General features: G+C 42.2%; 3 protein-coding genes across 6 annotated transcripts; 1 reads left to right on the top strand and 2 right to left on the bottom strand.

Moving 5' to 3' along the window:
- Positions 1–794: 794 nt before the first annotated feature.
- On the bottom strand, positions 795–7753 carry fkbp4 (FKBP prolyl isomerase 4). Its single transcript, XM_030053199.1, has 11 exons — positions 7269–7753; positions 6445–6589; positions 6205–6347; positions 4960–5080; positions 4547–4703; positions 4041–4131; positions 3829–3912; positions 3546–3731; positions 2577–2720; positions 2301–2396; positions 795–2163 (listed from the first exon to the last, which is right to left on the bottom strand). The coding sequence occupies exons 1-11, from the start codon at positions 7365–7367 to the stop codon at positions 2086–2088; spliced, it is 1344 nt and encodes a 447-aa protein (XP_029909059.1). The 5' UTR covers positions 7368–7753; the 3' UTR covers positions 795–2085.
- On the top strand, positions 7753–17740 carry ddx11 (DEAD/H (Asp-Glu-Ala-Asp/His) box helicase 11). 4 transcript variants are annotated; one of them, XM_030053197.1, is made up of 28 exons: positions 7753–7767; positions 8558–8723; positions 8824–9057; positions 9183–9269; positions 9417–9553; positions 9635–9692; positions 9829–9936; positions 10323–10410; positions 10887–11089; positions 11429–11503; positions 11880–11957; positions 12073–12119; positions 12216–12295; positions 12411–12452; positions 12543–12610; positions 12723–12761; positions 12889–13027; positions 13823–13957; positions 14428–14540; positions 14620–14692; positions 14991–15094; positions 15216–15365; positions 16352–16420; positions 16553–16653; positions 16760–16844; positions 16992–17067; positions 17186–17340; positions 17454–17740. In XM_030053197.1, exons 2-28 carry the CDS (start codon positions 8595–8597, stop codon positions 17484–17486), a joined length of 2706 nt encoding a protein of 901 aa, XP_029909057.1. In that variant the 5' UTR covers positions 7753–7767; positions 8558–8594; the 3' UTR covers positions 17487–17740. The 4 variants fall into 4 exon arrangements, with proteins under 4 accessions (XP_029909057.1, XP_029909055.1, XP_029909054.1 ...); XM_030053195.1 differs by lacking the exon at positions 7753–7767 and adding an exon at positions 7881–8131; XM_030053194.1 differs by lacking the exon at positions 7753–7767 and adding an exon at positions 7881–8135.
- A 315-nt stretch (positions 17741–18055) lies between these two features.
- On the bottom strand, positions 18056–24807 carry wash1 (WAS protein family homolog 1). Its single transcript, XM_030053198.1, has 11 exons — positions 24679–24807; positions 23932–24072; positions 23528–23639; positions 23250–23396; positions 21255–21391; positions 21027–21162; positions 20649–20853; positions 19912–20082; positions 19469–19627; positions 18845–18916; positions 18056–18747 (listed from the first exon to the last, which is right to left on the bottom strand). The coding sequence occupies exons 1-11, from the start codon at positions 24684–24686 to the stop codon at positions 18602–18604; spliced, it is 1434 nt and encodes a 477-aa protein (XP_029909058.1). The 5' UTR covers positions 24687–24807; the 3' UTR covers positions 18056–18601.
- Positions 24808–25000: the final 193 nt, after the last annotated feature.

Below are 25000 nucleotides of genomic sequence, written 5' to 3'. Positions count from 1 at the left end.
AGAGGATCAGATCCGGCCTCAGGAAGAGATCTCTTCCACGGCAGGAAAACAAATACTAGCATAAAGCCAAATGAAATTTCAACTTATAGTGCCTAATAGAACAAATACTGCAAAAGTGTTTTAATACAGAGGGTCACTGTGGTATATGCATTTAGGCTTCAAAAAAAAAAAAAAAAAAAAAAAAATCACAATAGAAATACAGGTGACTCTCAGCTGAAATACACACTGAAATACACAGGCTATCTGCAAGCAAGCCTTTATCTACAATAAAGGTTATTTTGTCCTTTCAAACTATATTAAGAAGGAATAACATCTACAAATGCACCGTTTTATGTACAGTTTGAAGTATATATGGAAAATTTCAAACAGATCTCAGTGATTAATTAACCCTATAGTCTGATTTAAGTCAATTTCAAAAGAAACTAATGAAGAAAAAAGTAGAATTAGTGTACCAATTCTTAGTCAATACATCTTCTTGATGAGATACACAATTACAGGAAGGGTTGATTTAAGTTCATTTTGCACATGCGCCTAGAGCTGTAATGATGTACTGCCAGGAGATTTGTTCCTAGCACAAGCTGTATCAAACCCTTAATCCTGACAGTCTTTTTTTCCCCACTCTTCCAAGCATGCTTCGTGGCTTTTGGCTTCGGTTATGAGCGATTGTTCAACAGACTGAACAGGAAAACAAGAAGCCAGACGATCGCCTGAAACTGTGAGGAACATATTAATCAAGGACAGCCAGTAATTCAAAATAAAAAAAAAGAGGAAATATAACACTCAGACATCCAACCGTTTGTTGCTGTTGTTTATTATATACTGGATCCTTCAGTCAGGGCAGACCAAGCAGTGACCCTTTCAAAGAAGATCAACACATTAAGTAGTCACACACCACCCACAGCCCTGTTTCAAATTAGTCCTCCAACTCACCTCTGACTCTGACAGGGCAGAAACCCAGCTTCCGCTCTCACTGATCTCTGGGATGAACTTGATGGGTGTACTGTGCAATTATAACCGATCTCAACATTGATGCCGTTGCAGGGAAGAGCTTGCTCAACAGGTGCTTTGGTGACTAAAATGAAACAGAGCTCACATCTCTGTTCAGCTATAGCCTTAAGAGCTTGGATCTGATGAGCTGTATATGCACACGTTTATACATGTATTTTTATTTATTTTTATTTTTTTTACAGTAAAATAAGACTAAGACTGAACTGTCTAATATTTGAGTATGGCCAGGAGAAGCTAATTTAATTTAATTTCTAGCTGCTTGCACGCACATATTCCAGTTAGGTAATTTATTGTTATATTCATCATTTTAAGAACAATTAATACAGAAATCACAAGTACAACATAGGGAAAAAAAAATCAGTACAAATTCAACATTTCCAAAGTAAAGGTGAACAGTCCTGTACCCTGGCTGCTATAGAGGAGTTGCATCTTAAGATTGAGAGAGAAGCTTGAACTCCAGGAGTTATACCAGGCTAACATCGCATTACTCCTCCTATCTGCAGTGCTGCTACATACGTACTTGGAGACACAGGCACTCTACCACTCAAACGCATCAAATGTACATACACAGCCATCTGAACTGGTGCTCAAGAAGTTGATCAGTAGGCCCATGAGAAATGGATTGTGGTGGGGTGGATAGCAAGAACTCGTGAGAAAGGGTATGGAACAGAGGGGAAGTGCAGGGTGAATGGTCTAGCCCTTGACAGGTGAGGGTTTGAGATCTCGAACATAACATCTGAATGCTGTTTTTCCTACCCAATATGCTGTGAAAACACATGCACAGTTCAAAGCTGTGGGTTGAGAGGGTGGGAGGAGACACACAACTCATTTAAAGCCACACTCTGAGGTGCCATCAGCTAGAGAAGCCCCGCCCAGTCAGCTAGCTGCCATGGCAAAAGCCTAGACACAGAGAAAGCCAGCAAAGGATACACCCACAGTCAGTGCTCTCACTGATACACTCATTCTCACACAGACACACTTCATATACACACACTCACACCTTAAAAACACAAATGGCTGAGGTTACAAAAGTCTGAAGTCAAGACAAACTTTAAGTCACGTCTTCATCATTTACATTTACTCCTTTGCTCCATTCTCAACCTCCATCTCATCGCCATTCTCCTTGCTCTCTGTCTTCATCCTCTCTGCCTCTTTCTGTTGGGACAAAAGCAGGAGAAACCAAATCAGCAATAATTATTCACTTTTCAGTTGACCTATGTGTACTGTCAGTACAAACCCACGATTATGCTGCCCCCTTATGGTTGATGTGGAGAACTAAGACAGCCTGTCACCTTGGCATCCCTCTCTGCAAACTTCTGGAACATGTTGGCGTAGAGGCGCTTGTCTTTCTCGTGCTGCTCCTTGAGGTGTTTCTGACACAGAACCACCTGGCGTGATACACAGCAGATGTCAGGTCACAATACCAATGGTCCTCAGATATGATACAGGTACAGCGACAGCCAACAGACTTTTGCAGATCTATTTTTTTTTTTTTTTTTGAACTTGCACTTAGGCCAGATCTCCATCCCTTGGCTGACAGGATATAAGTTAAGGCCAATGGTGTTTACCTGACTCTTGGCTGCCTTGTTGGCAGGATAAAGCTGAATGACTCGCTGGAAGTCATCTCTAGCCCTGTCGAACTCTTTCATGCCGAACAGCGCCTCTCCCCTTCGGAACAGAGCCTTCTCATTGGACTCATCCAACTCCAGAGCCTATAATAAAGTACAGAGTAAAAATACATGACTTGGTTAACTTTTTAACCCACATCAATATCCAGGGCTCAAAACTCACCCTGGGACAACACAAATGACTGTGCATATTTTTTATGAATTCCGCATGCACTTCTGGTATAAAGAAGGGAAATCCCACTGATATTTTTAGAATGAAAACTGGTTTGCGTTAATAATTTACAAGTGAAAATATAATTGTGAAGGCTGCTCTGACTAGGATACATATTTCCATTACTTTAGGAGCGTGTGTGTAGCCTACCGGCTGTTTGTTTCACTGAAATACAAGAGAGTGAGTGGCTGTTTGTTAAAGACGTCTCCTCAGGCTTAACTGCAGTTGCTCTCTTCATTATACTCAGAATGACTGAAGACTTCTGAGAGAGATTTGAATTGAATATGACTGGGAATAAGATGTTCAAAATATGTGTAGTACTTAAAACCGTAGAAGTAAATGTTTATTTTTTCCCCACAAACAAAACATCCATTCTGAATCTGTTAGTTGCTCATCTTACTCCTTAGATCGACTTGTTTACAACCGAGTTTCATTCTGAAGTGTTTTATAACCATTTTCAGAAAATAAACATTTTGCCTTTCAACATATGACAATACAAGAAATTGCTTAAAAATTATAATACAAGCATACTGCATAAATTTGTCTCATTGTCTTTTACAACAGCCTCTTCTGCCACCATCCGGCTCTGACTCTAATATCCCCCACATAAATCTTTAAAATCCTTCCCTAATGTTGTTTAAAAGGGGGAATTTCTCGCAGTAGATTCTCAGGTGAGTGTAAGAGTAAACAACAAATACCTTGTCACAGTTTTCCAGAGCTTGGTTTGGCTCCTGTAGTTTAAGGAAGCACATGGCCAGATTCAGATGTGCGGCCAGTCGCAACGCTTTGGCTTTCTGCTCATCCTCTTCTGACAAAGCAGATTCATGCTCCAGCCACGATACAATCTTCTTGTACTGCACGGACGCCTGCTTGTACTTTCCCTCCTAAACACATAAAACCCAAGAAACTTACATGAACAAAAACTTAATCTTAAGAATCCCTCTGCACCACTGTCAGCTTTTTAAATACATCCCTACATACCTTAAAGTATTGTGTTCCCTTCTCCTTAACAATGCCACTCTGTTCCAGTTTCTCTGGTGTGTTCATCTCCCATGACTCCTTTGCCTAATGACGGGGGGGTGGAGGAGAAAAAAAAAAAAAAAAAGATCAGTCACTTCTTATAAGGGGACAAACTTTCTGTACAGTCAGTCAATTAAAATTGAGCTGTGTGTGCATTAATTATTACAGGGCACCTTTTCAAAGGCTGACAGTTTGATTTTATACTGGAGTGTCGCTCCACCAGGAATGTTGTACTTGTTATTTCCTGCATTTCCAAAGCCATACCTGCAAAACAGACAACATGCATTAGTTATCAATAAGATGGCAACATAACTGATTATCTCTTCAAAATTCAACCAGAACCTATTTTCCATCTGTATTAGTAATTAGAGCAAAATATTTTATAGGTGATGACTGTGTAATTTTAAATATTTAATCAATGTATAAAACTCGTCCTTGTGGCAAAGTAATGTGATGAAATTTTGAACAGTCAATCATGACAAACACAAGTCAGGCTAAACATGACTGGAATCATCCTAAAACAATATTCACTGTAAATTTGTAAATAATTCTGTTGGTGTTTGCATCTTAAAAAATGGCCAAATATCAAAAATATCAAATAAGTACTTATTTAACAGACTGAACCCATCTCTACCACCACAATGTAAATGTGTGTCCTGCTGTCTGTCTGTTGTCGTACTTGGGCTTAATAGTGAAGAGAGACTCCTCTTCCTGCTCCATGGCCATGATGGCTTTCTCCACTCCAGATGGCAAGCAGAGACTCTCAGCATCTCCAATCTCAAACTTCAGTTCTCTCTGGTCAAACACTCGCCCTTCATAGGTGCCCTCCACAGTGACTGCAAAACAAACAAAGCTAGTGGGTTTAGGCTCTGCGACAAACAAGACTGGGCACTTGGCAGCTGCATTAAGTAGGTGATGCAAATTCCAACTGTCAAATGTCAATCAAAGTTACTTTGTGCAGGTGGCTGTAAAAACCATTTAAAATTGATCATCCCTCTGTGTCTGAAGCCAAGACTGTCAGCCTTGCTCTAATTTCTCCTCATAAATGAGAAAATTCAACTATGAAATAGCTGTGTCATGGTGCGTGGTTACCTTCAACAGCAGCTCCTTCATTGGGCTTGGAGTAGCCCTCCCCTTTGGTGATGATGCGACGGATGATTCCTCCATCTTCATCATCAGTTATATCCTCCCCTCTAAATTCAAACAGCTCCACCTAAACATGTACAGACATGACCTTTAATATCCAACAGTAACTTTCAGACAACCCGTTATTAACACTAGGAGTCAAACACAAACCCAATATGCTGACTTAATGCACCCCGCCCATTTTCACTGCTATCTTTGTACTTGTTTCTGAATTTCATAGTGAAGATACTAGCAATGGATAAACCCCAAACCAAATAGACAGTGTCTATATGGACAACACTGAGAACACAGCTCACTGTCTTTGTGATAAAATTAACTGTAAAGAATAAGAATATGAATAAGAATAAGAATCCTTTGTCACTGTTAACATTGTCACCAACATTACTGTGAAAATTGGTTTAGCAGCTCTACAGGCAGCGAAAGCAGAATAAAAAATATAAAACAGTGTAATAACAATATATACAGTAATATAAAGGAGGAAAAACCAAGAGGTTTGTGTTTTTTTTTTTCCCATTCAAAACTAACAGACTTTGAAAGCCCACAGATCCCTTGCTGGACATGGCACCAGAAGGAGCAAGACAGAAGCAGCAAGAAGGTAGCGAATGTGTTGCCTTCAAACATACTATGGACAGGTTTAAGGTATGAAAAGCAGGGATGCACAATATTGGATTTCTTGCAGATATCTGAGTTTTCATCTCATTTGACTGATTGGCGAGACCGATATACACATATTTTTTTCCCACTTAACTGCAAAGAACATCGAGACTCTCCTGTAGTGAAATTAACATTTTATTATGCCTACTCTTGTCACGATGGCCCACTGGCAGATGCAGGAATAAAATACAGTGATTTTTTAAAATGTACACATTCACTGGGCAAAATAAGAACATTACTTCAACTTAGGTTATGTATGCCATGCCATGTTTCTTTTTATACAACATTTTCTTTCAAACACAACTGTAAGATTCATCTACAGGCTTGGGCAATGCTCTCCCTGACACAATCCTGATAAAAAGCCACAAGCAGGGAAAATTTGACTTATTTCCCATATCGTCAGAAATTTTCATTTTCAGGTCCATATCGTTATTTCATTTTAAGGCTGATAGCGGCCGATGCTGATGACATGCCGATATGATCATGGAGCCCTAATGAAAAGGACTATTAAATTAACCCAGTGCCAGTCAGTCTCACCTGGAAAACAAGAGTGGCATTGGGGGGTATTTTGGGTGGGCTTCCTGCTGATCCGTAAGCATACTCTGGCTTGCATATGAGCTGGCTCAACTCCCCCACTTTCATTGTGGCTACACCTAGGTCCCATGCCTTTATCACCTGACCTAAAAACACAGAAGAACATGATGGTGTTATAATGGCCATAACAACACTGGCAGATGAATGCTTGTGTGTGTGTGTGTGTTACAGATATTAACCCACCTTTGCCCAACTCGAAAGAAAACCTCTCTCCTCTGTCTCTACTTGAGTCAAATGGTGTGCCATCCAGAAGGGTGCCCACATAATGTACAAACACTTTATCCCCGGTCATAGGCAACTCTGTGCCTGTGCCTTCCCTTTTCACCAACTGGAAAAAAAAACAAAGCAGACAACACGAGATTTAAAAAGGAGAAGTGGGGTTGGGTAACAAAGATGAATCCTCACTGCATCAGACCATGAGGAGCTGGCTTTCCATAATGGCACTACGCTATGCAAACCATTCACACCCATTCTGCAGCAGACAATAAAATGATGAGCTGTTGTAATGCAATGAAAGTCTACACTCAACTACAATCAGAGATATGTAAGTGTGTGTGCTTTACATCAGCATGTGTGTGTGTGTGTTGGAGTACTCAATACGTCCATGAGTTGCCACTAGCTTTTGCATCTGTTCCTTCTCCAGACTCTTCTAGAAATGTGGCCAGTAAGATGGGTTAGTGAATAGCCATGTGACAGCTAGCTACTCCCGCAGACATCTAAACGTCAACGGGTTCGCCAATGGGGTGTGCGTAGCTTGTTGGATATGTGACATTTGCCACTAAACGCGCATTACGAAACTGCATGCACACGTGTTGACATTATTGGAGCTAGCAAACATTAGCTGGTCGTATGGCAGCGCAAACTTTAGCCTAGCTACCGTCAGCTAATGCTCGCTTAGCCATAATAGGCCAACGACAAGCACTCAGCAAACCAATCAAGCACGCACGCAGGCTAGCTGGCTGACTGGATAGTTGCACTTAACAGCTTTGGATGAATAATAAATCCACCTTTAAGACACCACCATCTTTCTTCGGCGTGATATCCTCTCCCTCCATGGGGATGCTGTGTTGTCCTTCACTCGTCTGCTCCTCTGCAGTCATTGTCATGCGGTGGTGGATCAAACTCCCTTCCTCCTGCTGACCTGCGCCACAAATCAAAGCAAACTAATGCGGGCGAGCCGTGCGGGTTGGCAAACTACCGCTCCCTGCACGCCAAATGTGGGCAGCCGTCAGCGACAACGCTAGCTCCAAAACAACAGGCTCCCAACTACTTGAGGATGGTCCTGTGTCAACACGCGTTACTTTCCAGCTACGCCGTCTCTCTGCAACGGCCGTGCACCAGGCGCGCACGTCTATTTTATAAGAGCGTGAGCTTATATTGAGGTCGCGAGAGCTCCACGTTGCTGTACTGCTTACTTCTCAACCTGGCATCTAACCACGGCTTGAAGGAAGGGCAGAGAACTTTCCAGATATGACGGAAGGAACTAAGGGGATCAGTCCAGTTTGGGTGCCTTACATTCACTTATCAAGTCTGCACCAGATGGGCGGTGCGCGCAGTGTAACATGCGCCCACTTGCACTAACACAGTTTATGGATTAAGTTACGAGTTGCGTGTTACAAGTGCAAGTGACAGTCATCTAAAGAAATATCCCGCTGATGAAAGGCTTAAGACACCACGTACACTTATATAGCCGTCATTACAGGGACACGCTGGCGTATAAATCACACGCCACATGTGTTTTTCTCGCTTGCTATTGGTCAGATTCCAGGTCCATTGCTGTATGTTGGCGCGCTTGTTGAATAATCCGAAGCATACAGTCTGTGGTCCGTAGTTAAAAATACAATTAAAATCGAAAACTCTTTTCATATCAGTGAGTGAGTATATCGTTATAATTAAAGCTCTTTGTAAAGTCTATGAGAATCAGCGGTTAAACACTTGCATCGATGTTACGGAAACTGTTACGTAAATTCAAGAGAGTAGCTTTCAGTCTGTTGTGTTGGTTCAGTAGCTAGCCCTGTCCATGACAGATTTGACTTTAGCCATCAGTTTGAACTACAAGTAACGTGAGTTGAATTTATTCCCCTTAAAACACACATTTTGAAGGGTGTGTAGCCAAGCTAACCATGCTCGTGTAACTTGAAACTAATTATACTGTCGTAAAAACAACCGTTGCTCTGTTCACAGCACCATGGCTAGCAAGGGACCATCTCTTCTCCTGAATAACCTGACCACACCTGAGCTAAGATGTTTGATCTTGCTGTTTGATATAATGTTTTTTTCCCCCCCTATAACCCAGATACCGTGTCATCTCCGAGGGACATCGCTTCACCAGGATGGAGAGTGGCAGCCGTCAATTTCCATTTCCTTACCAGCCCTATACCATCCAGGAGCAGTTTATGCAGTCTCTGTATTGTGCGCTTGAGCAGGGCAAAGTTGGCATCTTTGAGAGTCCCACTGGAACGGTGCGTGTGTGCATGTGTGTGTGGGGGGAGAGAGAGAGAGAGAGAAAGAGATTACAGCGGAACTTGATTGATGATTTAAATATGTGCACCCTCTACCCAGGGCAAGTCTCTGAGTTTGATATGTGGAGCTCTGAGCTGGTTAAGGGACTACGAGGAGAGAAAGAGACACGAAACAGCTGCTCTGCTGCAAGGAGGAGAAGCATCCCTTTCCACTTCTTCCACTCTGCCCTCCGCTACTCCCCAGTCCTCGTCGACCTGCTCCTCATCAGAGCCTGACTGGATCACCGACTTTGTGCAGAAGAAGGCAGAGCGCGACATGGTGTCCAAGCTAAAGGTAATAGTGTCTGGATGTTTCTGATATGACCCCTAGTGTGAATCTCAGAGAGTTTTGGTGCTTTGGCTCTTTAGTGTCCTTGCATGGGGACTTTAAACATCAGGGTGTTTTTGTGTACATGCCAGGATGATGAATTGAAAAGGAAGAAGAGGGAGGAAAAATTGGAGATGATCAGAAATAATGTTCAACTGAAGTACGCAATGAAAAGAAAGGTAAGAGGTCGTGCATGCTATTGTTTTACCATCAGCCCACTTTCGAGGACTTTATTGTATGAAATATTTATTTTCTTATGTTAAGTCACCGTGGATAAAGGTCTCACATATGACTGGATGGATGAATTTATGTGTGTTTGTGTTTAGGGCTGTGAAGATGATGAGGCCTTCAAGTTGCTCCAGCTCAGTAAAGAGGATCCAGCGGAGGCATCAGGAGATCCTGAGGAGGAGGAGCTTATTATTGCAGATTATGAAAGTGATGATGAATCAAAGACCAAGAACAAGTAAGGGCAGATAATAATGGGTGCCACCTACATCACCAGACCAGGGTATAACAGTAGGTTGTATTTGCTCCACATCAACAGATTCTGTGTTGCCGAGGATGATGAAGATGATGACCTGGTTGAAGAACATGTCACAAAGGTCTGCATGAGATGTTAAACAGTAACTCAAATTCAAGTGTCAGAATGTAAAGATACATGAGTGTAAGAATGAGTGTCTCCGTAATTTAAATTTGTGCCATACATAACCTGAGATAGAACTGTGTTTACTACTGCAGATTTACTACTGCAGCCGGACTCACTCCCAGCTGGCCCAGTTTGTCCATGAGGTTCAAAAGAGTCCCTTCAGCCAGGAGATAAGCCTGGTCACACTGGGCTCACGGCAGGTATCCACGTGCACGCATATATCTGCATTTTTCTACCTTCCCCACACAAAGAAGCACACTCCACAATTGATTGAGCTAAGACACATTGATATTATGTCCATCATTGATTTGAGTCTACATGTCATCTCTTCTACCTGCTTGGTCATCATACACACATTATTCATTTTTGTTTATCAAAATCTCTTGTCTGCAAATATCTTATAAGAAGCACCAGTAGTTATCCCTGCAATATAGTCACATTATCGATATTGAGGTATTTGGTCAACGATAGTATTACATTTTATTTTGTCAATATTGCCCAGCTCTACTGGAAACATGCATATTAAGGTTTGGCTCTATGTATCCTTTTGTTGAGTACAGTAATCATAAGGTTGTGTACTTTGTAGAATCTGTGTATCAATGAGGAGGTGCGCCGGCTGGGCAGCATCCAGCGCATTAACGATCGCTGCTTGGAGTTGCAGAAGAACAAACAGGGTGAGAGACACTACATCCCAAAATACTTAAAGGCAGACAATGCAGTTTCAAATGGGAAGTCATCCCACCTTGTTATGGTGTGATGAAGATTGATGAATGGCACTCAGCTCTCAAAATGATATAACTTAGAAATGTCTAAGGAGTTCTGGACAACTCTTTTATTCCATCATAACCCAAAATATAATAGCATTTCACTCTATTGTTTATGTCTTTAAGTATCATCAGGAAAACATTTAGGTTCAATACAGACATTTAAAAGTGTTGCATTAATTTTATGCGTTATTCATCTTGGCATGAGCCTGAGGGATTTCATCCTTCCTCTACCTCTTCCTTAACATTAGTGAACCAAGTGTTGTGCCTCCCATTTCAAACTCCACAGTCTGCCTTCACTGAAATTTATTCCCCTTCAAACTAGGGGCTTGTATTTTAATGACTGAAGATTTGTAATGCTTACGGTGTCTCTCCCAATCCCACAGAGAAGCAGCATCACGAGGAGGGGGTCAAACGTAAGAGGGGCCCCGCAAAGAGTGTGTGCCCATATCATGGGGCTGCAGCGCTGCAGCAGCTGAGGGATGAAGTGCTCGGCAAAGTCCATGATATAGAGCGTCTGCTCACCCTGGGCAGGGAAACACACGCCTGTCCTTATTACGCCACACGCTTCGCCGTTCCTCCTGCACAGGTAACACAGTGTGCATACATCAGCTACTGATGCCAAAAGATACACATTAAAGGTGCATTTTAAGTGAGGGCGTTTACGCTTAACTGACAAAACAATGTTCAATGGGTCTTATTCCATGTGTGTGTTTTGTCAATAGAGTCTAAAGGGTCTTCACTGAAATTGCCCCTCTGTAGCTTTCATAGTGCACCTTTAACTTCCTCTTTCTATTCTGTTCATCTATTACCTTTATACAATGTATGTGCTGTATTGTCTGTGCTTACACAGGCGCACTGAAAACATAAGCTGTCTGTTTGATGTATGCATGTTTTTTGAGATTTAAATACCTTTGTGTCTTTGTAGCTGGTGGTGTTGCCCTACCAGATGGTTCTTCATGAAGCCACAAGACGGGCAGCAGGGGTCCAGCTGAAGGGACAGGTAGCGTTGGGTTTTGTGGGTGCTGGGTGTTATCATTTTTGATTCTAATTGTACACATCTTGTAGTTTAGCAATTCTCAGTACTAGTTAGCATCAAATATCTGATAAATTGCCTAGCAGTACTGACATTTCAAGTCGATCTAAAAGGCTGGAAAACTAGCAAATGCTGCTGTGACTTGTGGAAAAAAAGAAAACCAAATGGCCAGTAAAATAACAGTAGTGGAGCATTTCAAGCAAACACCACTATATGGGTAAGAATCTGAACTTAAGATCAGTTTAGTGCCCATTACTTTTGCCACGCTTTATCAGTTCCAATATTAGTAGTGAGCTGACTGTCTGAATGCTCAATGATCATTATTATTATGATTCTTCTCCAGGTGCTGATCATAGATGAAGCTCACAATCTCAGTGACACACTCTCCTGTATACACAGCACAGAGCTCTCAGGAGTGGAGGTAAATGCATTCATACACAATCTGGTTTTCAAATCTAAGCAGCGAGGTTCTTGTATGTGATTTGAAATAAATGATCCTTGTGATATGCTGAATAAATTGCATTCTCTATCTGCAGCTGTGCCGTGCCCATTCTCAGCTCACTCAGTATTCTGAACGCTATAAGTGAGTATACACAGACGTACACATGCACTCTTTCACAGAATAAATATAATACAGCTCCTCTCCAGACTGTTGATGGTTATGTGTCCGCGTCATCAGGAGCAGACTGAAGGCAAAGAACCTCATGTACGTCAAACAGATTCTGTTTGTGCTCGAGGGCCTTGTCCGGGCACTGGGAGGTGAGAGTGTTTGGGCTGAAATGAGTTTTTATGTTAATTATTGTCAAAATCACTGGGCGGTTCTGTTGTTTTATTGTTGTTCTCTTCCTGGTAATAGTGTGTATTATCCCTGCAGGTAAGGTGGGACAGAATCCACAGAGCCAGACTACACAACCAGGTCAGCACATATGCACACATGCATACATATATACTGTACATACATATATAAGCTGAATTGTATAACCATTAATTTCTTTTTGGTCCTCAGGAACAGACCTGCTTACAATTAACAACTTTCTCTTCAAGGCTCAAATCGACAATATCAACCTGTTTAAGGTAGTCAGCAGCATTATTTATTGTATTCAAGCAGTTACTGCAGCTATATGGCGTACCCCAGTCACATTTTTTCTCTCTGCTTCTCTCTCTGTTGCTGTCATTGTCACTGAAGCTCCAGAGATACTTTGAGAAGAGCAAGATCAGCAGAAAAGTAAGTGGCAAGTATGTCCATCCGTGTGTGTTATCTGTTGCATGCCTCAGGGCACATAAATATGGCATAGTCACAGTGTGATGCGCTATGAAATGAAACGTGTTCTCCCTGGGGTTTCTCTTTGCAGCTGTGTGGCTTCATGGAGAAGTATGGAGGAACAGGTGTGACTCCACATGTTCAGACCAGCTCTAACAAAGAGAACCGATGCACTGACGGCTTAAACCGCTACCTGCAAACACTGCAGAGCAGCCAGAGCACCACTCCAGGTCAGTTCCCTGTTAGGACAATGTGTATTACACAAGGAGGAATAGATCAGAAGGTCTTTATGTATCCCACATATCTGGAGACACACACCATCACTGGGGACTTACTTGGCATTATGATGACCATAAAATTGCTTATTCAAATTATTGGGCAAGAGGCCAGCTTATAATGTTTAATTTACAGGCTGTCACAAACTGAATTAATTATTGTTAGATGACCTGAAATTCCCTTGGCTTATTTCGCTCAAAGGCTGTGCACTGACTAGTGCAAGCGCATTACTGTTAATTAACTTTGAAATGTTTAATAAAATCGAATTTCCCTCTCCTCCTTCATTGGAAAATGCACAGGTAACAGAAAATATCATTTGTTGTAGGGCATGGCGATACCTACAAACTCAAATATCACAATATTTTTGATCAGATAACTTGATAACAATACTGCAGGGAAGACTATTGTTGCTTTCACAAAATAAATACACAGTGCTTCATTGCAGATTATGAAATGCCATATCATGACATTATCATGACAATACATTTCCCAGCCCAATGTTGTGGTGGAGAGCGCACCAGTTGGAAAAAATTGATTACCAGGTGTGCATTATTGTGACCTATGATTGTGTAGACACAAACATCACTGTTCACCATCTGCCTGTCACGTCCAGACATGCCTCTCAGGTGGTAATTAACAAAGTCAACAGATAGTAAACAAGACAGTGACTGTTCTCTGGATATAATGATCTTTTTTTTTTTATCCTTAAAGGCTTTGCTGATTTAGACTTTGCTGTCCTCTGTTTGCAGTTTCTTCAGCAGACCAGAAGGGGTCTGCAGAGTTGGAGAAGGTGGTGTCTGCATCTCCCATGATGCACGTAGAGGGCTTCCTCATGGCTCTGACCAACAGCAATACTGATGGCAGAGTGGTGGTGCACAGACAAGGTAGCAATACACACACACACACACACACACATACACAAATGCACAGAAATCCAGGGCTTAAAGTGCTCATTTCAAGAAAGGAGTAGTTTTAGATTATAAGCCATTTAGGATAATTTTCATTTGCAGTTCCTGCACAGTTTGATGGCAATAAAATGTGAGATAGCATTTGCAAGGCAAGTTAAAACATAATCATATGAAGTTGAAACAGTGCAGATATTTATGAAAACAAGTTTTGATTATCCAGTAACCACAGATTTGGGGAAGGAGTTAAGAATTTTGATGTTCCTTACGTCTGTAGGTTCATAGTTCCAATTTAGTGCTCATTTAGTGCTTGATGTGAAAAGTGTCCCAAAATTCAATAAACTGAATACAAAGTATAGATTTTCTCCTAGACAGCTTTTTCAGGCCTTGGATTTTTTCTTGGTGTAGGCTTCTTGAAATCTAAGCACTTGATCACTTTTTGTGTCCAGGCACTTTGGCGGACAGCAGTGTCAAGTTCCTGCTGTTGAATCCAGCGGTCCACTTTGCCCAGGTGCTCAAGGAGTGCAGAGCAGTCATCATCGCTGGAGGAACCATGCAGCCTGTAAGTTTTTTCAACTCCACTAAAAATAAACTGAGCTGTTGCCGTGTCATCTTTACAGTCCTAAAAGATGTGTATGTAGGTTTCAGACTTCAAACAAGAGCTGTTGTTCTCCGCCGGGGTGGGAGAGGAGCGCATCACCGAGTTTTCCTGTGGTGAGTGGCCCACTTAATAACACCGCAATAGTTTGTGGAGTTCCACTTTTTGTGTATTTCTAATGTACCATCTTGATGACTCATATATCAATATTTCTGTTTGTGGGAAATTTTGAAAGACGATGGGGTGCTTGACAAAAACTTGTTTATAAATTCCCTGTTTTCAAAGAATGAGTATAGCCTGATTTTTTTTTTTTTCAACAGAAAATGTTTTCTATTTATATGAAGTGCTTTCCATGCAGAATTATTTAGCATATTCTTTGATATGTCTCTGCCTCTCTGGTGTATCTGTCTGCAGGCCACGTAATTCCTCCTGAGAACATTCTTCCCATCGTCCTGTGCAGCGGTCCATCTGGTCAGGAATTGGATTTCACTTTCCAGAATAGAGATGCGCCGCACATGGTAATGCAGACACAGATACACTCTGTATTTTCCTCTTCTAACATCTCGCTGTAATATTATTGGCTGTTTCATTATCGCTTTCACTGCAGCATCATAATAAATTTATGTGTCTTTTTTACAGATGGATGAGACAGGCCGCATTCTCTCCAACATTTGTAATGTGGTGCCAGGCGGCGTCGTGTGCTTCTTCCCTTCTTACGAATACTCAAGGCGGATTATTTCCCACTGGGAGGCCAGTGGAGCTCTTGCTCGACTGTCTAACAAAAAGAAGGTACATGAGCTCAGTGCGTTCACAGCTTCTCTTTAAAACACACCTTCGAGGGCCTTAACTTTTCTAGTAGGCTCTAAGAAGGAACAGTTCACCCCCAAAAAAGATATCTTTCCACTTATCCCTGGTGTAATCTACACATTCAGATAGTTGCTGCATGATTTGGCGAGGTTTCCACTCTGGCACAACCATGACTGGCCCCCAGCACCACAGTAGAGTGGGGATGGATGGGTATCCTTTTATGGAGTTCAGTCAAAAATGTACTTCTGAAGAGGAAACAGCTTGTTCCGCAAAGAATGACACAGATACCCGACATAATCCACAGCCCTCAGTGGTGAAGAGTTTTGTTGGGAATTATTTACCGCCAGAGAACACAGACAGTGTGTATCAATTCAGCCTCAGTGAGTATGATTTCAGGGCAGAGAGATACACAGTAGTTTCCTAGTCGTCGCTGTCCAGTGAAAACCTTGTATCTCCAGTTTCGGTGATTTTCATGTTTTAACTTAATTTGAGTATTTCCATGCTCCTCTGTGGGTTCAGAAAGCTTTATAAAAGTATTATATTAACTGAAAAATGAACAGCCCTCAGCCAAGAGACAAGACTGTTTTCCTTTGTGTCTGAAAAGTTGATATTATGGAGATACAAGAATTTGGTTGGACAGCAGTGAAGTGTTCTTCATAGTGCTGGGATACAAAGAAAATTGTAGTTAATTGGAAATTTTGTCATATTACACAGAAACTATTTGGATGGATACGTTGCCAAAGGGGGTAAATGGGGAAAATACCCTTCTGTGTTTTGAGTAAACTGTTCCTTTGGCCCATGGGCAGCCGCGTGGTTAGAGAAGCTGTCAGTCAGCTGTGGAGGACTGCAAGCGAAAAGAGAAGTTCGCTTCAGGGATCAATTAAGTATCTTTTTGTAAATGGACAGCCCGTTCCAATGCTCAGTAATATTCTCTTAAGTGCTGTATCACTGTACACGTGTCTCTTCAGATCTTTATGGAGCCAAAAAAGGCCAGCCAGGTGGAGCAAGTGCTGAGTGAGTTCTCCCGTTGCATCCAGGTGAATTTGGCACCAATGACACTCACATCAGCAATCATCCAGTTTAATTAAGATGTATTTACCACTGCCACTCCTGTTGTTTTTTTTTCATTTTTATTTATTTATTTATTTATTTATTTATTTTTTTGTTAGAGATGTGCTGTGGCTGGCGGTGGACTCTCGGGAGCGTTGCTGTTCTCTGTGGTTGGAGGAAAGATGAGCGAGGGCATCAATTTCTCAGACGACCTCGGCAGGTGTGTTTAATATGTCTGACAAAAGGCACATGGGTGGCAGTAGCTACATATCAATTATGCAGTACTGTATGTTCTATTCTGTGTGCTTTCATGCATGTGGTAACAGGTGTGTAGTGATGGTGGGGATGCCATATCCCAATATCAAGTCTCCAGAGCTGCAGGAAAAGATGTCTTATCTGGACAAACACCTGGTAGGAAAGCCTTTCCTCTTATCTTATTTCCTCTTATCTACAGAATTAAAAAAAAAAATCAAAAGTATTATAATGGAAAAAAATAAACATTTTATTCTTGTAAAGTCTTGTAAAGTGGGAACCCTGTCTGTTGTCTTTACACTCCAGCCTCACAGTGGAGGGAGAAGCCCCGGCCAAGCACTAATAGAAAACCTCTGCATGAAGGCTGTCAATCAGTCCATAGGTATTGAAGCAGTGGTATCAATGACAACAGCAATAACACTGATCCATACTTGAGTTTTCTATTGTTAGTAAGCAACTCTGGTACATATTTACACATATTTCACCTCCTGTTTCCAAAGGAAGAGCTATCCGTCACCGTGGTGACTACGCCGCCATTGTGTTGTGTGACAGACGTTACTCTCGACCTTCTACTCTCTCCAAACTCCCAAACTGGATCAAAGATCAAACTAACACACACACAACTTTTGGCCCTGCTTTTGCTGCCCTGCGAAAGGTGAGGAGCCAACACACATCTGTACACACACACACACACACACACACACACTGACAAATCACTGTGAGAAGAATGCATATTATGACTAGAAACAACTTGTCCTTCTCTTTCAGTTCTTCATGGATAAGAGACAGAAGCAGCCATAGTTTGACTCCCAAAGTCCTCCGCTGACGTTATTAAAGTTCAAAGGCCTGAGTTAGGAGAAGCTTTGGGAAAACTCCCAGGGGCAGCAGCTCATCAGTTCAACATCAGCAACATCAGAAATTGATGTAAAAAAAAAAAAAAAAACAACTGGATAATATTTAGGACATCTGAATGTTCACTACAAAGATTTCCACTGCTGCTCATTGCAGCATCGTAATGTTATGGTCTAGTGTTTTTAAATGTACTGTATTTCCACCCTTGAATATTCTGTATGACATCTCATGAAACTGTGGTTTGCCAAGGGGCAGCCATCAGTCCTCCAAATGGTCATAGCAGCCTGGACTGCAGAGGCCAAACAGGGAGGCATTTTTTTTTTCACTTCTTTTTTTTATTATTATTGTTCTAGTCACATCCAAAAGGCTATACAAAAGCCCAGCTTCATCAGTTTGAGTCAATTCTATGAATCGTCAGAAAGGTTCTCACACATTACTTCAGTATGCAGTCATTTCAGTGATTAACCTTGAAGATATGTTATTAATGTTCAAAAATAGATATTACATAATGCAAAGGGTACTTATTTAAAATGCATTTATTTTATGGAAAGACATTTGTCAAATTGTTTCTTGCTTTCACAGTATTACTGTGGATCTGTGTTTGATTTTTAATGATTGAAGTATTCTATAATGTTATTCACTTGTTTAATTTTATGAAAAAATAGGACATTTGTAACACCACGAATATGCTCTTAATAAAATGTTTATCACTTTTGTTGCAGTCATGTTTTAGTCATGTGGTGAGACAGACACTGCTTATGTGTACATGTGATTAATTCCACATGAATCCAGTAAGGAGACACTAAACGCTGCATTTTACACACAGAAGAGCCTGAGGTTGGCAACCAACATAAGGCATTATTAGGCCTACTTTTGCCCATTTGCACTTACAGAATGAGTGAAATGAGTGATCACTTTTTATGAAAAAGGGTTCAGATAGATTCTTTCTGAACATCTGAGGACGTTAAGTCCCTTGAACTGAACATTCATTCCTGGCAGTCTCAAATGCTTAGAGTTATCAGTGCTTCATGTTCACTAGTTTGTGCTGGCTGGCTTCCACCATGTCATGCTTCCCAGTCATCATCGTCCTCTGTTGTCGTCTGTGGGGCGGGGAGTGGCGGGATGACATCTGACATCCGGGCGAATGCGCCACCGGTGCCAGCGGGAGCTTCACCCGATTCTCCACCTGCGGGACCTTTGCCAGAGATGCCTAGAGAGAGAACAGAACACATTATTCAACCCCAGTCACTGACTTATGTATTCTTAATTTAATCTTGCTTTAAGAAATGGGATGGCTTTTTCCTCACCTTTCCTGCGCATGGCCAGTTTATTGAAGAGGTCAGACATGAAGTCCCCACCACTAGATGCCGCTCCCACTGCTGCGAGAGAGTGATAAAGTGTAAAACATGCTACTGTACTTTTCAATTAGGTTGGTGCATCTGTTCTTCTCATTCCTGAGACCTATGCTCTGTCGTGGAAGTGCATAATTACAAGGTTGTTAGTGTAGTTAGTTAGTCCAAGAAGCCCCAATATATAGCAGTTCTCCCCAAAAGTGAAATGTTAAGCCATGACCCGGCCTTCCTACCGGAAATTACAGAGTGGGTGTACTGTCAGTAGAAGGTCAGACACTTGAAAAACAGACTAACCAAGTCAGCCTTTTAATGAAGGTGGCATTTATGAAACAAAGGTCATAGAGCCATGGGCTGTTCTTGGGACTGTGATGATAACCACAGAGTGCCTGTAGCTCTGTGAGATGTGTACACAAAAGCTAACACACTGACATGCAATGTGATGCGCTGTGTAAAGTCATGGGTGAATGCTAACTAGGGATTGGTCACGCTCTACTTTGATTGCATGATTCTCTCATTAATGTTAAAGATGCATCTTCTGCCAGTTACAACAAGCACACCCCACACTCCAAAGACACACACCTTGCTCTTGCTCTTTCTGTTTCTTTTTCTCCATCTTGCGTTCTTTGACATTGCGTAACTTGGCTTTGCCGATGCCTCCGGCGTTGCGGATAGACTCCAGGAGACTGGCGCGGCTGTCTGACGGCTGAACCACCTCGCTGGGAGCACCAGACACGGGGCCTGCAGTCAAGGGAGACAGTGGTGGCAGTGTGTTGATGTGCTGGGTTTTCACCCATCAAGGTTGATCAGGTTCATCTTAGTCAACAGAGTGAATACTCAGGTAAGGTTGAATTTGTAGATGGAACTGGTAGGAGCACACACTGGGCGCTGAGGTGACAGTGAATATGTGTATGTATGCATGTTTGTAGGTTTTCACCTTTTATTCTCTGCAAAGGTCAATCACATTCCTCAGATTATACTATATGGCCTGTGCAAGAAATCTGATTTGTGTATTTGTGACTCACCTGAGCTTGGTGCTCGAGAGGCCTCTGCAGGGTTGTCTGCAGGGGGAGGGGGTGGAGGGGGAGGAGGAGGGGGAGCTCCTGCAGGAGCGGTGGGAGTGAGAGCAGGCTCAGGAGGGGGAGGAGGAGGAGGAGGTGGGGGAGGAGGTGGAACCTCAGGCTGGAACTGAGATCCTGAAATAAAGACATGAAATTTCAACATCAGCTGACATGTTATCAATCTAAACTCCAATGAGACAACAAGGAATTTGAAGTGGGTCAGCGGCAACAAGGTATATCCCCAAAACAACCTAAATCCTCATGGACCTTGTGACTACATCCCTAATCTGGTTCAGTGGTTTGGCCAATAAATGGAGGATTGTATTAAGTGTGGCTGCCCTGAGCCATGACATCAATGAGTCTTCCTAGTCTGCCCCACACTGCAAAGCATCTAACAGTTTTGCTGTTTGGAAATGTATGTGCTAACATTATCATGTTCACAACCTGAAGGTTTAGCCTGGTGGTGGCACTACAGGAAAGGTCATGCAGCCACTAAAATCAATAGGTCTTCCTCTCAGGGTCATGAATGTGAACAGCAAATTTGAAAAGATTCAAAGTAAAAGGTACTCGAGCTACCACATTTACAGCCAGGGAACAGCAGTGGACACGAATAATCAATAATATTACCACCCTTTCGTTTCACAGATATACTGTGTTTTGGAGATATAATGACAAGTGTGCATGTGTGTGCGTGTGTGTACCAGGGCCGTTGCTTTCCTCTAAGTCCCCAGAAAAAGACGGTAGCTCAGGGATGTTGTGTGTGGGACCTGAGGGGGCAAATCCAGGCCCCAGGTCGGCACTATAGGACAGGTCATCTGCGATGCCCGGCAGGTCAGGCAGATAGGATGGCACATCTATCTCGGGCACCTGGCCCAAGTCTGGCACATAGAAATAGCTCTCTGCTGTCTGATGAGAGGTGGTGGGGGAACAAAAGAGATCATCATGATTCATCATTAAAACATTACTTATAATCACTAACTCTGCTTGTGTAACAATTCCATTTCCATTTCCACTGAGATAATATTAACTTTTTAAAGCTTTTTGAGTTGAGAAAGGGGATGAGACAATGTTTGAGGTACCTGTCTTTCCAGTTGCTCTCTCTTCGTAATGGACAACGGAGCGTCAAACGGTTTCTCCTCTTTTTCTGTCTCTAGAGTGTTGTGTGTTTTTGTCACCGCTCCCGCCAGAGGATCCAGGAATACATACTTCTTATATCTTCAAATACAAGAATCAAAAGGAATAAAGGCAATTAAATTGTAGCCTCACAGAGGAAGGTGTTAAAAGGAAAAGTGCGTGTGTGGACTCACAAGTTCTCTGTAGTATTGAACAGCAACAAAGAGCTGACAGAGGAGATGTTGCGAGGCAGACTGCCCAAACCCTCCTCTGTCTCATCCTCAGATCTCTTTTTATTGCTCACACATACTGGGAAATACATCAGCTTTTCCTGAAATGAAGACAGACAGACATTGAGTGAGATGAGGACACATCACATGTCACCTCAATACTGAATAATGCAAATCACAAATGCCACACAAATGCATGCACAGATGTGCGTGCACAAGCAACGCAATACCAAATTATGGTGGGGGACAACACTGCTGGGGGTGTTCTGAATAATACATGGCTGCACCAGAGGAAATTACCAGCAGTGTTTTCATTTGTCTCCTTCTCTGACACACAACCAAAAAATATCACACTTGCAAACGCGAGCAGACACAGCAGAAAATATGCTGGTTTACGAAGAGGGGGAAAGGAAGACTGTGGTGTTCACAATTAATAATGCAGGACCTCGGTGCTGAGCTGAGGCATGTCTGCACACGCACACGCACACGCACACGCACACACGCACACGCACACACACACACACAGGCACTCTGGGAAAAAAAAGAACAAAACACACACATTAACAGCCTCTTCCTCCCACTAATGCCCGGTGACAGACAAACACACACCATACATCATCCACGCATTTTCTATTTAAGCTTATTTAAAACGTAACTTCCAGAAATAATGAGAGATGATGTGTTGTACCAGATTTAACTAACAGCTCATTTCGACACAGACTGTGTGTGACTGATCCACCTGATCCATCTGGCTGACGCTTCCTGCACCCATGGCCCTGCCGGGGACTGTCACGACATTAAAGAGTGTCACGGTTCTTTAGGGATACATGACACTGCATTTGTCTACATGCAAAATCCACAAAAGAGATACGTCTATAAAGTTTACTTGCTACTGAATGTCTCTGATAATGATGATGATGATGATAAGCTTTAAATCAGTGGTAGCATGAGAAGATAAATACATCTGTCTTTGCACAGGGTGCTCGTAATGGGATACTGGCAATGTAGATAAAGCATCAAATTAGGGCTAAAATGACATGCTTGTGGGAAAAAAAGAGGGTCAAGTCGCCTGGGTTCAAATCTGAGCCCAGACCATTTGCTGCATGTCATCCCCTCTCTCTCTCCTGCCTTTCCTGTCTCCCTCTAGTGTCACTATCAATAAAGCAAATAAAATACATCTTAAAAAAAGAGGGTTGAGTTTACCATCTGTTCTTCCGCAATACATCTGTACAATAATCTGCCATGACCCATTAAATGTTCGGTGGTAGATGAAGCTGGAAATAATTGATGTTATTGCCAAAGTACCATTTAATTACCTGGTTGGTGGTTATTTCACTCATTGTGTGAAAAGAATACCTGAGCTGTTTGAGCTGTAGCTGGCTCACAATGGGCAAAAGCAAAAGACGTTTACTGCTAATAATAACTCAACACTTGCTTGTCTAAACAAACCTCAATTTTGGCTGGCATAAACAAACAAAATACATATATAACTGGAAATATACCAGCACTCTGTAGACACTAACATTAATTTAGCGCCATAAAAAGTATATTGCTTCCGGTGGATTCCATTCAGTGTAAAGATGACCTTTTGTCATCAGTGATGGGAGAGTGTGAGTGGAATTTAATTATGTCGCCACTTATTCCTGTTCTGTACCAACACTTTTAAAAGGGTTGGCTATGCAAAGACAGCTTAACACCATTAAGTGGTAATCAGACCGCCTTGACCAAAGTGCCAGCACACATTTCCTTTTAGTTTCTTTAATTCAGAGCACCATGGCATGCATTGTGCGTTTTAGAAGCACTATTCTACAATACTGTTTCATCTGCAGATGCAAAAATGCTGCTTTTTTATGGTTGCATAATAACAATATGGTAGGCCATCTGCAGGCGAGCAATACATGTTGCACAATCAAAACCTCAGTGCAACTGCCACTTTAGTTGTGCATATGCGTATCTCACCTGCAAGGCTTTGTCATCAAGGGGCCGAAGTTTGTTCTGTATTCTGTACCGAGGACGGGTTTGTGAGGAGGGATCCACAGCCCCACTGAAGATAGAGGAGTAGTCTTGAAGTCGATCTGGGGCTGGGTACTTGGCACTAGAGAATACCTACACACACAAATGATGCTACAGTTGACTGACACAAGGCTACTGTTTTCAATGAATCCTGTTTACTATCCTGTCAGCTGATTGGGTTTCCACTGTAAAATTCCCCTACAACATAAAAGGTGCCGTGTTACCTTCGTGGCCTTCTTACTGCCTTTGATCTTGTCGACACGTGCTTGGGCCAGTCGGATCCGGTCAGTGACGCTCTGCAGCTGCCGGCGGTTCTTCTCTACACTCTGAGAAACTCTGGAAACAATATATAAACATATAAACCCACATCTGCACAGAGACACACATCCATGCATGGTAAAAAATATACAACTGAGACTATATGCACAAAAATGTGAATCCTGCCCACGCTGTTGGCTTACATATAATGTAGGGAGACGCCTTTCAAGCTCCCTGTTGTCACACTTAGGCTCATCTCATGTATAAATCATAACACACTCATGCTAGAGATTGCTCTGAAGTTGTCATTTTTATTTCAACAGAGTTCCCAGCCCTAGCTGGAGTGTATGCATGCGTGTGTTGTGCTTGCCTGCTGAAGATGTCTGTAGATATGGTCTCTAAGTAAAGTAATGCATCTGTTATCTGGTGAATGGCTTCCTCTCTCCTCAGGTCTGGCTGGATTAGAGGCACTGAGTACACCTGGCCCTCCAGGCAGTGCTTCTGGGTCATCCTACAAAACAACATAAACAACAGGGCTGCTGAAAGTATACATCAACAGAAAGGCTCCACTTTTCCAAATCAAGGTTTTATCCGTCTAAAACAAAAGTAAACATGTGGAAACTCGTGAGGTTTTCCGGATGCATTTAATGTGCACGCATCACAGTGGTGTTTGTTGTCAGACCAAATCCAGCATGCTCAGTTTGAAAAGGCCTGGACCACTTCTCTCTCTCTCTCTCTCTCTCTCTCTCTCTCTCTCTCTCTCTCTCTCTCTCTCTCTCTCTCTCTCTCTCTCTCTCACACACACACACACACACACACACACACACACACTCTTCTGAGCCCATCTGACTCTCACATGACAAAGCTGGAAATAAACCAACAGCAAAAATCTAACTCAGTAACCCGCCATTCTTCGTCGTATTTGGTGCGTTTACCATAAATGTAACTTACGCTAAAAAAAAACAAAGCTCGTAAAAAACTGTCAGCTAACGTCAACTACACCATCAGCTTCGCCATACGCCTTGCACTTCGTATTCGCCCGGAACAATGTCAACGACTAAATGTCATATTAATATAATGGCAATTAACCCCTTTGCTTTACATTAAAAAGTCTTACCTGACCATGGGAAATGCCTGATGTTAGCGGTGCCAGATATAGTTTGAATAAGGACACCAAGCTAGCTGCTTGTTTAGCAAAACAGCAGCGAAACGGCGATTTACTTCCGCCTTCCAATGACACGTGACCACATTCAACTAAAATGGTGCCTTATGTTGCAATCGGAAATATCTCAATTCCGACTTGACCGAGGCCAAACAACTGAAAATTAAATTAAATAATTACAGTATACCCTGTTTATTTCCCTAGTTCTGATTTGTAAATTCAACAACACGCATCAAAACAGCCGATTTTTATTCCAGAGTCTATTTTGTTATTGTTC

This window comes from Myripristis murdjan, chromosome 6 (genome assembly GCF_902150065.1).
Source record: "Myripristis murdjan chromosome 6, fMyrMur1.1, whole genome shotgun sequence".
Classification (NCBI taxonomy): domain Eukaryota; kingdom Metazoa; phylum Chordata; class Actinopteri; order Holocentriformes; family Holocentridae; genus Myripristis; species Myripristis murdjan.
Note: the sequence above shows the minus strand (reverse complement) of the source record. Positions and strands in the feature narration are given on the sequence as shown.

Coding starts and splice junctions, on each gene's coding strand:
- fkbp4 (XM_030053199.1), bottom strand. CDS start 7,367: ATGACAATGACTGCAGAGGAGCAGACGAGTGAAGGACAACACAGCATC. Junction 6,348..6,444: donor TTCTTTCGAGTTGGGCAAAG/GTGGGTTAATAT, acceptor CTGTGTTTTTAG/GTCAGGTGATAAAGGCATGG. Junction 2,164..2,300: donor TTGCAGAGAGGGATGCCAAG/GTGACAGGCTGT, acceptor TTGTCCCAACAG/AAAGAGGCAGAGAGGATGAA.
- ddx11 (XM_030053197.1), top strand. CDS start 8,595: ATGGAGAGTGGCAGCCGTCAATTTCCATTTCCTTACCAGCCCTATACC. Junction 8,724..8,823: donor TTGAGAGTCCCACTGGAACG/GTGCGTGTGTGC, acceptor CCCTCTACCCAG/GGCAAGTCTCTGAGTTTGAT. Junction 13,028..13,822: donor CAGCCAGAGCACCACTCCAG/GTCAGTTCCCTG, acceptor CTCTGTTTGCAG/TTTCTTCAGCAGACCAGAAG.
- wash1 (XM_030053198.1), bottom strand. Junction 20,854..21,026: donor GAGAGCAACTGGAAAGACAG/GTACCTCAAACA, acceptor ACCTCTCATCAG/ACAGCAGAGAGCTATTTCTA. Junction 20,083..20,648: donor AGAGGAAAGCAACGGCCCTG/GTACACACACGC, acceptor TCTTTATTTCAG/GATCTCAGTTCCAGCCTGAG.